Genomic DNA, 13,831 nt, shown 5'->3' with positions numbered 1-13,831 from the left:
ACAGTCCTATGAAGGATATTGTATTATTAGATATTGAAGTGAAAATAATTGATGACCAAACAAGGGATGATAAAAGTGACAGTAATACATGTTCCTCATTGTTTCTTCTTTTTACCTATTAGAAATTTGAGAGAGGATCCTTCCTTGGTAAAAGAAAAGCTGAGTTCCCACAGCTTGCTTTCGTCATTCTTATTTTTCTGAGACTGTGTTCCACGTGCATATATGATAGTAGACATAAATATATGTTCTATGAACTATATACTAAGACTTCCCTGAGTAATCTTGTTATACCTTGAAAAAGGAAGAGAAGATCCAAAATAAAGGTTATGTAAAGAAAAAAAGATAGCAGTAAGAATAAGAGCCTCATTTCAAAAGCTGTTTCCACCCTTCTTAGCCAAACAATATAATTCCAGAGCATATCAAGAAAAATATTGAAATTGGTGCTGTCTCCTCACTACTAATTGGAAAGGTATGTTGATGTATGGATGTCAGAGCCCAAACCAGAAAACCTGGGAGTGTGAGCCCTATGCAGCTTGCTTTTTTCCATTTGTCTTTTGGCATCTGATGCTTTGAATTCTGAAATTATTTTGCTCCTTTTGTAGTTGCTGTTTCTTTAGATTTTTTTTTTAAGTGTAGGGTTTAGGATTTATACATTAAGAAAAAAAAAGAAACTAGAATTGTAATATAAAAGGATCCATTTGGGGTGGCTAGGTAGTACAGTGAATAGAGCACCAGCCCTGGAATCACGAGGACCTGAGTTCAAATGTGACCTCAGACACTTAACACAAAAAAATAGCCGTGTGAACTTGGGCAAGTCACTTAACCCCAATTTGCCCTACCTTCCCCCCTCCAAAAAGCAAAAAAAAAAAAAAAAAGATCTGTAAAAAATTAAAGGAAAAGTCCCTAAAGGCTGGATAGAGACCGCAAAACATTTGACCTTTTTGACTTAGAGAAGAAAAAAGGATAAGGTTAGAATACCTAATTCAACAAACTTTTCTGTTAAACATTGTTAGTTCCTTTTCTTCTATCTGTCTTAGTTCCAGTGCTTGAAGTGTGTAGTAACACTAATATTGAGACTAAGCCTTTCAATTCAGGACAGAGGTTTGGAGTGTTGAATAGACATTTCCTTTCTACTTTTTCTTCCTAGTTCTGTTTCCACAAAAAGAAAATTCTATAGAAATATGACCAGAAACTTTTGTGGTTTTGTTTTGAATTGGTTATCTTTTAGTAATTCTACCTAACCCGTATAAGTCTATCATTTAGGTTTCTTATTCCCAGTTTAAGTAAAGAAAGACAATAGGAGATAAGTGGACCTTTTAGTTGACTTTCTTACATGGTTCCTTTATTTCATTTGTGTACAACCTGATAGTTTTGGGCTGGGAAATGGAGCCCAGTGTTCACAGATGTAGGCATTCAACTGTTTGCAAGATTTTCTGATTGGGGAAGTTCTCTATTCATTTTCAAATTCTGATAGCATTTAAATTAAACAACATTTCAAAATTTTCAGAAGTACTTTAAACTTTTTGAAGGCAATACACTATGTAAGTAAAATAAAATAATAGTTTTATTACATATTATTTTATATATTACATATTATAATAGTCAGTTGCTATGTTGACATGTTACCTTAAATTTATTCATACATCTCAAAAGCAATTGCATTAAGATATTTAAGGGGAAACAGTGTTTAAGATTCATGGCTAAGTTGTTTGATATTGAATTTTAGGAAGGATGAGCTCAATTTGGGTCTTTTAGAGCTAGTTTTTCATATGCCTGCCTTTCTGTTTTTAGGGCTGTTTCACCTCCCAAATCATCAAATCCTTTGAAGTCTGCCTTCAATTCCTACTCAGTCAAAACTTCACCACTCCCCACTAGCTTCAGGCCTTCAGGGATGACTGAACCACATAGCTGCTCCTTTGCCTCCAATCCCCTGCCTCAGGTAAATGGGGACATCAAGTCCCCTTCCCACCAGCAGCAGGGGGCCAGCAATCCCCCTCAAAGCTTCTCCAAAAAGAGAAGGAAAAAGCATATAGGAGAAGATAGACCATACAGAAGTCCAGAAGAAGAAATCTCACAGGGAAATGGAGAGTCAGCAGACCTTTCACATGTAAAGAAAAAGAAGAAGAGGAAGCGTACAGAAGGACACAGATCCTGGACAGAAGTTGCTGCATCTCTTTTGCAGGAGGAACAAACACAGAGACCAACTTGGAATAGAGGGATAGAAAGGAAGTATGGGTTAGATGTGACTGTTGATGGACTGGAGGAAGAGAGCAAAAACCAAGAGATGAATGGCAGTCACATAGGAGATGTGACTGATGCCCACTACCTTAGCAAAAAGAAAAAGGAGAAAAAAAGAAAGAGAATGGAGGAATGTAATGAGGAGCATTTTGACTATCAGAAATCATCTTTGGACAGGTGAGGATAGGGATAAAAGGACATCAGTCATCAGTACACCTTTTTTTTCTTTTTTTAAAGCAATCGGGGTTAAGTAACTTGCTCAAGGTTACACAGCCAGTTATTTCTGGGTGTGGTGCTGAGCATCTGAGCCTGGATTTGATCCAGGTCATCCCGACACCAGAGCCAGTGCTCTTACTCGCTGAGCCACCTGGCTGCCCCTAAGCAATTGGGGTTAAGTAGCTTGCTCAAGGTTACATGGCCAGGTGTTTCTGGGTGGGTGCTAAGTGTCTGAGCCCAGGATTCGATCTCCAGGTCATCCCAACACTGGAGCCAGTGCTCTTACTTGCTGTGCTACCTGGCGGCCCCGCACCTTTTCTTTCTTTAATGTATAAGTCCTAAGTCCTACACTTAAAAAAATAAGTTTTAAGTCTTACATTCTAGGATTCTACTGTTTGACCACAGTCTTTATGGAAAGTAGGAGTAGAACATACCCAGACCTAATAGCTTCAGGTGTCTCAGTCTGGTAGATCTAAGCTTTTAAGTTATAGTATAATTGATGGCAGCCTTCCATACATTTATTACTTATTTTAACTATGTGTGTTAAATAGTATGAGCTCATTTAGGTCCCCTATTTGATTTTTTTTTAATCCTTCCTTGATGTTCCTACTTAGATTACAAGAATTTGAGTGATAGTTTGTGGGGAACAGCCTCTTGCCAAATTATAGGTAGATGGAAGAAAAGTGCATTTTGGTTTTTTATTTAAAATGAGGTTTCTTTAAAATGAGTTTCTTTTCATTCTTTGTTTTGAGTAAGAGATTTAACTACTTCCCCTAATTCTACAGCAGCTACTCTATTTGTGACAAGGATGAGCCAGAGTCCATTACAGAGTCCCCAAGGAAAAAGAAAAAAAAGAAAAGAAAGCAAAATTCAGAACAGGAAGTAGAAGAGAATAAGCACCAAAAACACCAGAGAAAGGACTGCCAAGATGACTACAAGATCATCCCTAAGGAAAACACTGTTTGCAAGGACAGCAATCAGTCTCAAGCTGTGAATGGCCAGCATCCTGGAGATATTGCTCCATATTTGTTTTTGGGTGAGATGAGGGGTGATTAGGAGGTGGGCAGTTTGAGAGAATAATGTCTCATATGATTGATGAGTTGTGGCTAGTATTTCTTGTTCTGCTTTATCTTTTATTTCTAGTTTTTAAGCATTCTGATATTTGAAAACTAAAATTTCTATTTTGGAATGATTTGTGGCTTTCTAGCATAATTTATCCAATAACACTTGAAATGAAATAAGAAGTGGGGAGAGGAAGTATTTAGAGAATTCCTTATTTTATTCAAGAGGAAACTGAGGCTCAGAGAGAAATGAGTTGTACAAAATAATACATGTAGTTAATAATAACACAACAAATTCCCAGTTCACTGTCATTTTCAACATACTACCTGTCATGCTTCACTACTGATACAATGCATTGGATGGCAACCGTGATAGATTTAGCTATCTAGGTTATCTTAGGTTAGAGTTAAAAGTTGTTAAAGAAAGAGATACTGTCTAATACTCCAGTAGGAGCCCCAGGTGTGAAAATACTTTGGGAGAGATTACCTCAAGTATAAGATATAGATGATCAGAATCTGGAGGATTGATTCATGCTAACCAAATTGACATTATGGCACCAACATTGTGCCATATTAATTTGCACTCAGAAAATACAACTGCCAAAATGACCAAAATAATCATGTCAACTGATCAATTAATTCTCTTTCTAGTCTACTTAGGAAATCAGTATCAGATGGTTGCTTGGTAAATAGGAAGTTGGGCAGCTTAAAGGCATTAGACATTTTTATTGCTTACTATCATCAAATTTTAATGACCTCCTCTCTATATTGAGATGTCTTTGCCAAGCAAACTGAAATTTTCATGTTAGTTGGGCAGGACGCTCCTTTCTCTTGAAAGTTTTGGAAACTTACTGACAGATTCTTGGTACTCATTGACATTCCTTCTAGGTTTCACATAGATTAATGGTGTCAAACGTAAATAGAAACAGGCCACTAAACTATACTTAAGGATCCATCTATGTGTATGTAGACACACACACATTTTAATCTAGTTCAGGCCATGCTTGGGTGTGTTGTGGGGCCACATGTTTGATACCTCTGATTAATTTCCTTGAATGTATTGCAGTTAACTAAATTTTATAGCTTTTCTTAAATTTAAGTATCCTTGATGAGATTTGGTGATACTATTATGTCATTAGTAAAATGTTATTTATTTTAAAAATACATTTTACATCACCTACATTTTACTCCCCATTTCCTTTCTCTTCCCAGAGAACCAACTTTTTAGAAAATGTTAGCATATACAGCACTAGATTAGAACCTCTGCAAAGGAGTAGGGGGAAGTTCTCATATCTCTTATATGGAGTCGGGTTTTTTTTCCTTACTTCATAACATTTAGAGTTGATTGTTTTATGGTTGTTTGTCTATTCATTTACATTGTTTAGAGTCATTGTGTATGTTGTTTTCCTGGTTTTGCTTACTTCACTTTGCTCAAAAGTCTTTCCATGCTTCTCAGTATTCATCATACTAAATTTTTCCTATAACACATTGATATTCCTTTATGTTTTTGTACTACAATTTATTTAACCATTCCCCAGTCAGGGCATCTAGTTTGTTTCCAATTCTTTGCTACCATAAATATATGTTGTTATATATGAAGATTTTCTTTTTTGTCAGTGACCTCTGTTGGCTAGCATACCATCTCTGGATCAAAAAATGTGTATATTTTAGACACTTTATTTTTGTAATTCCATATTGCTCTCCAGAATGGATGGACTTGAGAGCTCCACCAACCATAACTCCACCAATTTTGACTTATTTCATCTTTGCCAACTTGCTAAGGTGTAAGACCAAACCTCAGGGTTGTTTTGATTTACATTTCGTGTATTAGTGATTTGGCTCATTTTTTTCCTATGATGATTAAAATTTGTTTTTAAGCTTGGACCCCAAATTCTGCAACTATATCCTTTTTGAGGAATATATCTCTTCTAACTATTTTGAAGGTGTATATTAGGATTTGAAACTTATTTAGTTTCTTTTCACATCAAATATATAGTTCACATTAGTGACTCATTATCCGTCTTTTCCAAGAATGAATTTCAAATAACTGCCTTTTCTGTTAGCTGTAAATGGTATTATCTTTTTTCTTCTCACATTGTTTTATTGATGCCGTTTCTTCTTTTTTTCCATTATTGTTACTTCTTATTGAACAGATCCTACCACCAATAGAACCATCCCCTTGTAACAAATAAGTACAGTTAAAACAAATCATTACATGATCCATACCTGCAGTTCAGTGCCTCATTCTGCACTTACTTCTTGAAGTGTACTTCACTGGCTATCCTCTGAAGTTACCTTTGGTCACACTGAAAGCTGCATTGACTAAAATTCTGAGTGCTGTTTTTCTTTATACTATTGTAGTCATCATGAAATTGTTATCTCCTGATTCTGCTTTAATTGGGTTAATTTTCCTCACTATTCTCATCTGTGACAGGAAGAAACAGCATCATAATAAGTAAAAAGATGAAATGAACTGGCTACTCACTAATCGAGGAAATGGTTGAAAAAGCTTTGCCATATGAATGTAATTCAGTAGAATTGTGCAGTAAGAAAAAGTGGAAGATTCATATTTATATAGCACTTTAATATTTCAGAAGTTCTTTACATATTTATTTGATCTTACAACAGCCCTATTATCCCCATTTTTTGGATGAAGAAACAGGTTCAGAGAGTTAAGTGATATGCCTAAGGTTATATAGCTAGTAAGTATCTGAGGTGAAGTTTGAACATAAATCTTCTTGACTCCTAAGGCCAGTGCTTTTATTCGTTTCGAAATGCCAGCCTCTCAGATGAAGAGTTTGGAGAAATATGGGAAGATTTTTATGAAATGATTGAAAAAGAAGCAGAACCAAAGAAGAATATATACAGTTAATACAACAGTGTAAATAAAAAGATCACTAAAGGGAAGCCAAACTCTGGATAACTGAAAAGCTAATGATGGTCCTGGATAACAAATAAGGAGGCGTATCTTACTCCTCACGGGCCAGGGGAGAGGGAGGGACTACTAGGGCCAGATTTTGTATGCATCGTCAGATTGGGTCACCATATTGGGTATTTTACATTAACTACGTTTACGTGTTACGAGAGAGTTCCATTGTGAGGGGAGGGGATATTTTTCCACAAATGACTGTGATGTAAAGGAAAAAGTGTTGCTGAAATGTGTTTTAAACACAATATTGACTTGTCCTTAATGGTTTAACATGAAGATGCCTATAAATATAATTCTTATTGTAATTGCAGAGAAGAAACCAGCTCCTCTTCAGCTCTGGAATAAAGAGAGAGATTCTAATATAGTACAGGAATTGCTCGAATATTCATCAGATAAAGCTTATGGGAAAAAAGGTACTGCCTTTGAGACCAAGCCTATTTTTGTTTCTCTGGCTAAGATTTTCCAAATTCAAAAGTACTTGAGATGAAGAAGATCTGAAAGGGGGTGAGGGTTTCCTGGAATGTTGTGAAAGGCCATAAATCATTAAATTAGAGAAAACTTAATTATAAAAATTGAAAGTGTGTTTACAAAATTGATTCATCCTTAAGCAACAGCAGACTTTCTGTACTGCTTATAAGTGAAGACAAAAACTTGAAGTATAAGTGTAATGATACAGATAGTTTAAAATTTGATTTTATTTTTTAATATTCAAACAATGCTTACTAGTTTTTTATTAAAATATGAATCTAGGCATATGGGATATTTAGCCAAATGATCTTTTATCCCTTTTTTCCTCTCATGGCCATCTTTGTTGAGGAGGATTCACTTTTTTTTTTTTTGAAGCAGTAGGCTTCAATTTGAAGCAATTTGTCATGGCAGATCTTAACTAGAGCACCAGAGGGAAAGTGGGGGTGACAAGGAAAGGATACTAGGGAGACCAGTAGTGGGCAAAATAAATGAAGGTGGTGGTCATCAGGTGAAGGTAAAAGGATGGGATACAAATGAACATTTTGCCAGGTAATCTTGGAGAAGTGAGAGAACAGACATTTATTTAAGTATATACTGTGTGACACACGCTGTGTTATGTGCTTTACAAATAGTTATTTTGATCCTCACAATAACCTCTGGAGGTAGGTGCTGTTATCCATATTTGCCTGGGATTATACTGCTAGTAAGTGTCTAAGGCAGGATTTAAACTCAGGTCTTCCTGACTCCAGACCTAGAATTCTATCTACTGTACCACTCATGGCAAGAGAGAAAGGAAAAGAGCTCTTGTTACTTGCCATATCTTTACATCAAGATTTTTTAAGGACTACTGGGTCTATTTTCCATGCATAAAGCCAGATGCAGGGCCTGGACAACTCAAAGGATAGAATTCTGCTCCAGTGAATAACACTGGTTTGTAACTTTTGAATTCACAGCCAGAAAGGAAACTGACAGTTTCTAGCTTGGAAGATTCTGCAGAAGGTCAGGAGGAGGGGATTATGACTAGGCCATGACAACCTCTTAGACAAATTAAAAGTATGCCCAAACCTTGACCACTCACAATTTTCCCCTCAGTAGGCTAATTATGTCCCAAGGTGACTAGGAAGAATCATATACAACTGGGAACAGTTGGACATACAGCCTCTCCTTACCAACAGGTCAGAGATAAGAAAGAGGTATAAAACTAGGCACACAGAATAGATAAACTGCATAGTTAAACTTAACAATACTGAAGCAAATCCCATATTCAGAAAGAGTTCTTTTCGTTCAGTCATTGCTTCTGGGATAATGGGACAAAGACCATAACCTGTTTCTTAATTGGTTACCCAAGGCACAGTGGAGGGATAACAGGAAAAATTTTAAAACTTAAAGAATTCCGTTCCTGGAATTCTCCTCTTTTTTATCTCCATCCCTTGACTTTCTTGACTTAAAGTCCCAGCAAAAGTCCTCTCCTCTTCAAGAAGCTTTTCCCAGTTCCCATAATGTTAATTCCTTTTCTCTGTGACTACCCCTAATTTATTCTGTATATAGCATATAAATGTATGTCTCTATATATATGTTGGCATGGTGTCTCCTCTATTAGGTTGTGACCTCCTTGAGAACAGGTCCTGATGTTTTTGTTTTTGTTTTCATCCCTAGTGATTAGCACAGTACCTAACTACCATCTATTCATCATTCCTCCACTAAGATGGAGGTCTGACTGTGTCAGTCCCCTTTAAATTCTAAATTTAATAGAATTTAATAGGCTCCTTGTTAACCTCCAGGATCAGACAAAAGTCATCTTTGGCATTTAAAGCTTTCAAAACCAGGCCTCTTCCTACTTTTCCAGTCTTCTTGTTATTCCCTTCAACGTGTTTTATGATCCAAAGACATTGATCTTTTTATTGTTCCTTGAATTTAGTGTTCTATCTCCTGTACCTTATGCTTGTAATGCTCTGTCCTCTTCTCCCTCCTGTCTTCCCTAGGTTTCTTCAAGTCTCAACTTAGATCATTACTTCTAAAAGAGGATTTTCCTGGTCCACCTTAATGCTAGTGCCTCCCCTCTATTGATTATCTCCAATTTATCCTGTATATATCTTTTTGGGTTTTTTTCCCCTGTATGTATGTGTATATAGTTGTTTGTATATTATCTCTCCCATTAGACTGTAAGCTCCTTAAAAAGAGGGACTGGTTGGTTTGGGGTTTTTTTGTTTTTGTCTTTGCCTTTCTTTGTATCCCCAGCACTTAAACAGTGTTTAACATATAGTTGATGTTTAATAATGCTTGTTGACTGACTTAACAGTTCTGTATCTCTCTAATTTCTACTTCTCCATCACTTCCCTGCATATCCACACTAGTGGATGGGACTATAAAAGGGCCTTTACTTCTCTTTGTCAAGCTATTTGTCTAATTCTACTGCTCTGGTATATTTTACCTATGAACAAAGATAATGACTGGATCTATGATTTCATTGATATAGGGAACTCTCAGGTGAGGAGACTCCCTCCACCAATTCAGATCAACACCTTCTCTGCAACTTACAGTTTTAGAATTGCCTAGACCTATGCGTTTATTCATATAGAGAACTCCTAGGTGAGGAAACTTTCTCTACAACTTTTTTGTTTGTAACTAAGACTCTTAGAACCTTGCCTAAAACACTGATAGGCTAAATGAAATTAATTTTAACTGGGACCAGTTCAGTACTCAACTATGGGCCTGTCATTCATGAATTCTCATTAGAACAGCCTGTTTATAGTTTTCCTTTTTTGAGGAGGAGGTAAGTGCTAGGTCATTAACTTACCTCCTTATCAGTAATCCTTAATACCAGTTTGGTCTTAGCATATGAGTGTATGAGGTCAAGATCAAAGCAGTATTAATTAACAATACTCAGGGTTACATACTCTTTAAATAGGTCTTCAAGGAAGGGAGTGAAAAATAAAATGGGAACAGTAATGACTACTTGACCTTGATACAGCAGAGGCTTCTATAGCAGCATTATTTACCTCAGACAATTTAGCCAGCTGGGGCATCAGGTGTACAATCTGCCAGAGGGCCTAAGGCATCATCTTTCTGTTTCACCAAACTGCAGGAGTCTAATTTCTTCTGCCCTTTAAACTATTGGTTCTATTTTGTGCTACTCTTACCTTTTTCAAAGAACATTCCAAAGTCAGCATTCAATTCTTTCCCCAGTTTGACAAGTTATTTAGGAAATTGTAAAAAAGCTTCTCCATTCAGTATCACCACCCTGTCCCCCTCAGCAAAAAAGGTGTAAAGATTGTATTCAGGAAAAGGGAGTGGAGGCAGAATCTGGCTGCTTCTATCATCTGTTTTGACAGGGTCTATTGCTGTTACTAACTAAAAGGACTTCCCAAAAGAATTTGGCAAGCCACTTAATGTTAAAAGAATCACTTTTCCTGGCAGCAAGTGATGAGAGAAATGCATTAATGCCAGTTGGTGAATTAGAAAACTTAGGTTTCTGAGTTAGCTAAGCCTACCTAAGTATTGACAATTGTGTCTCTGTTTTGTAGTTTTGACATGGGATGGTGAAGTGTCAGCCATCAGTCAGGATGCCATTCAGTATAGTAGATTGGCCCAGAATGAGACAGTGATTGATGACTGGGACAAAGAATTTGACTCTGGGAAGGTAAGACATGGCTGGGAATATGATTCTGATTATGTATTTTTAAAAATATATTCATAGTGCTATAGAAAACCTTAATTGATGTTTTTTGGTGAATGAAGCTAAGTCCAGACCTGGTAGATAGGGGGAACTTGAAATTAATCTAATGAAAAGACCATGATGGGATTTGGTGTCTGTTTTTTGTGAGATTTTGACTTCTGTATCTTTCAGGAAAAGAAAACAAAGAAGTTCAAGCAAGAGAAGAGGAGAAACTTCAATGCCTTCCAGAAACTTCAGAGCAGGCGGAACTTTTGGTCTGTGACCCATCCAGCTAAGGTTACAAGCCTTAGCTACCGCCGCTGAACCCTGCTGCTACTAAGAAAGGTAAGTTTGAAATATCTTAGAAACTAAACTTGTTTTTGAATGTTAGTACTAGTAACTTGAAGAAAGAAATTCTATCTCGTTTCTTCAGCTGTTGAAATACATTTCAACATTTGTTCCATTTGTTGATAGAATGTAATACAGGGACAGTAGCAGAAAGATGAAGTGTTGAAATTTAATAATTGTAATGTGTGCTGCTACTGACTGTGGGACCTCTTCTCTCTTTTTTTTTTTTAAAAGCAATCGGGGTTAAGTAACTTGCTCAAGGTTACACGGCCAGTTATTTCTGGGTGTGGTGCTGAGTATCTGAGCCCGGATTTGATCCAGTTCATCCTGACACTGGAGCCGGTGCTCTTACTCTCTGAGCCACCTGGTCGCCCCTAAGCAATTGGGGTTAAATAACTTGCTCAAGGTTACATGGCCAGGTGTTTCTGGGTGGGTGCTAAGTGTCTGAGCCCGGGATTCGATCTCCAGGTCATTCCAACACTGGAGCCGGTGCTCTTACTCGCTGTGCTACCTGGCCGCCCCTATGGGACCTCTTCTCATACTTCACTGAAAGCATTGAAGGCATCCTTCTCAAGCTCCTTTTCTTTGCCAGTTCCACACTTCAAATCACTTCTCCAGCATCCCTGGCACCTTGCCCCTTGGTGGATCTACTATTTCTCCCTAATTCTTTTTTTTTTCTTTTTGGAGGGGGAAGGCAGGGCAATCGTGGTTAAGTGACTTGCCCAAGGCCACATGGCTAGTTTTGTGTTAAAGTGTTTGAGGTTGAGTTTGAACTCAGGTCCTCCTGACTCCAGGGCCGGTGTTGTATTCACTGTGCCACCTAGCCATCCTATTTCTCCCTAATTCTTAACCTTTCCTAATCCAGTGACTATTTCCTGCTACTTTCAAACATGCCCAGATCTCCCTATCCTTATAAAACCTTCCCTGGAGCGTCCCCTCAAACTATTACCTTTCATAGCCACACTCATAAAGCTTTCCTTCTCCTTACTCATCATTCATTCACTTCTCAACCCCTTGAAATCTAGCGTTTGTGTTTATCACTTGACTGAAACTGCACTCCAGAAGGTCACTTAATGATCCCTTTATTGCTAAATCCTTTGTTCTTTTATTAGTTTTCATCTTTTTTGAGCTCTCTGCAACATTTGACATTGTGACCACTCCCCTCTTTCTGAGTATCTTCTCCTTCCCAGATTTTCATGATGTTTTTCTGTCATGGTTCTTTTCTTTGCAAGATCATTCATATCCCATCACATAAATATATCCCACCCCAGGACTCTGTCCTCGTCCCTCGTCTGAGTGAATTCGTCATTTCCTATAGGTTCAGTTATCTCTATGCAATAAACTCAAAAATTTACATATCTAGCCTTCCATTTCTTTCCTGAATCTCAATCCCATATCCCTTAAGTGCTTGCTGGACATCTCTTCTTTGGTGTTCTATAGATCTAAAATAGGACCCACTCTCAACTTGACTGTTCTGTTAAGGATACCACCATAAAATTTATTTTCTTATTATGAACTTTATAGTTATAAACATTAACATTTCAGTTGATAACAATGAACAGAAAATAGATTTCTATATGAAACTGTTTTCTATTAGGTATAGTTTGGTTCTTTTTTTAAAGTGTATATTGAGTTTAACATGGTAGTAGCAGAATTACTCTGTTTTATATCACTTTCTGAATTTTTTGTTCTGCATATTCTTAAATGTTTGGTTAATACTTTTTTCTTTGTGTTTTGCACTTTTATCACTACTCAGACTCCTCATACCACATAGAAGTCCTTTACCAAATGAACAATACAGATTGGCAATATGGTCAAGCATTACAAATCAGCACATTGGCCATATCTGAAGGTGTGCATCATTCTGAACTTCTAGTCTATCATTTCTCTGCCAAGAGATTGGTGTAATGCTTTGCTATTAACTAGAGGTGAAGTCAGTCTTCTGAAGTCATTGAATGGTGTCTGCATCTAACAGTTCTTAGCCTTTCATGTGACTATCATGCAAACTGGTCTTTTACTTATACACATTTCCCTCTGCATCAATTCATATATGTTTTACCAGGTTTTTCAGAATTGCTTAATTTGTCATTTCTTATGGTGTAATGATACTCTGTTATGTTGCTATATCACCAAATGATGGATACTTTTTGCTACAGCAAAAAAAAAATGCTTCCATAGATATTTATGTACATATAATGATACCCATAAAATTCTTTATAATTTTAAAGCACTATCTAAATGTTAGCTCTTACTAATACTTTATGAGTCTTAGATTTCTGTCTTTGACCTCTTTGGAGTATGTGCCCAGTAGTGATATCATTGAGTCGAAAGCATGCATGGTTTAGTGATTTTGGAGCCACAGATCCACATCACACTTCAAAATGGTTGGACCAATTTAAAGTTCACCAACATGGCATTAGTGTTCCTGTTCTCTTTCAGCACCTTTTTTTTTTAATTTAAATGCTTTATTAACTGCTGATTTACATCATTCGTTTCCGCCAGATTTTGAGTTACAAATTTTCTCCCCGTTTTCTCCCCACCCATCCCCCCAAAACAGCAGTCCCACAGGATATCCCCACCTCCAATCTGCTCTCTCCCATATTTTCTCCCATACACGTTTCAACTTTTCCAGTGGATCTCTATGCCTCAGTGCCTGTATATCTTTTTTCTTAATTACATGTAAGATGGTATTAATAATAGTGTATATATATATATATATATATATACACACACTCACATATATATATTTGAATATTTGATTTAAACTTTCAATTACAGATTCATTCCCTTCCCCCCCCTGCCACCCACCCCCACTGGGGGGACAAGCAGTTCAGTATAGGTTGTACATGTGTGGCTAATGCAAAACAATAACATAGTAGATGTATTGTAAAAGACTGACTATATTTCCCTCCCTCC

The 13,831-nt window shown here is 36.9% G+C and overlaps 1 protein-coding gene across 3 annotated transcripts in view; it reads left to right on the top strand.

Annotated features, from left to right (window-relative positions):
- USP36 (ubiquitin specific peptidase 36) overlaps positions 1 to 13,831 on the top strand; it is a 47,402-nt gene that overhangs the window by 26,386 nt on the left and 7,185 nt on the right. For 2 of the 3 annotated variants that reach the window (XM_069076046.1, XM_069076047.1), the window contains exons 16-20: positions 1,792 to 2,415; positions 3,240 to 3,490; positions 6,756 to 6,857; positions 10,437 to 10,552; positions 10,760 to 10,912. In XM_069076046.1, coding sequence (XP_068932147.1) covers positions 1,792 to 2,415; positions 3,240 to 3,490; positions 6,756 to 6,857; positions 10,437 to 10,552; positions 10,760 to 10,891 — 1,225 coding nt within the window. In that variant the 3' untranslated portion in view covers positions 10,892 to 10,912. The remainder of the gene's footprint in view (positions 1 to 1,791; positions 2,416 to 3,239; positions 3,491 to 6,755; positions 6,858 to 10,436; positions 10,553 to 10,759; positions 10,913 to 13,831) is intronic. The other variant, XM_069076048.1, reaches the window with a different exon arrangement.

The sequence above is a fragment of the Petaurus breviceps genome, unplaced genomic scaffold (assembly GCF_028583685.1).
Source record: "Petaurus breviceps papuanus isolate PSGF00001 unplaced genomic scaffold, PetGlider_PUasm1.0 90925, whole genome shotgun sequence".
NCBI lineage: Eukaryota > Metazoa > Chordata > Mammalia > Diprotodontia > Petauridae > Petaurus > Petaurus breviceps.
This window is presented reverse-complemented; position numbering and strand designations above follow the sequence as displayed.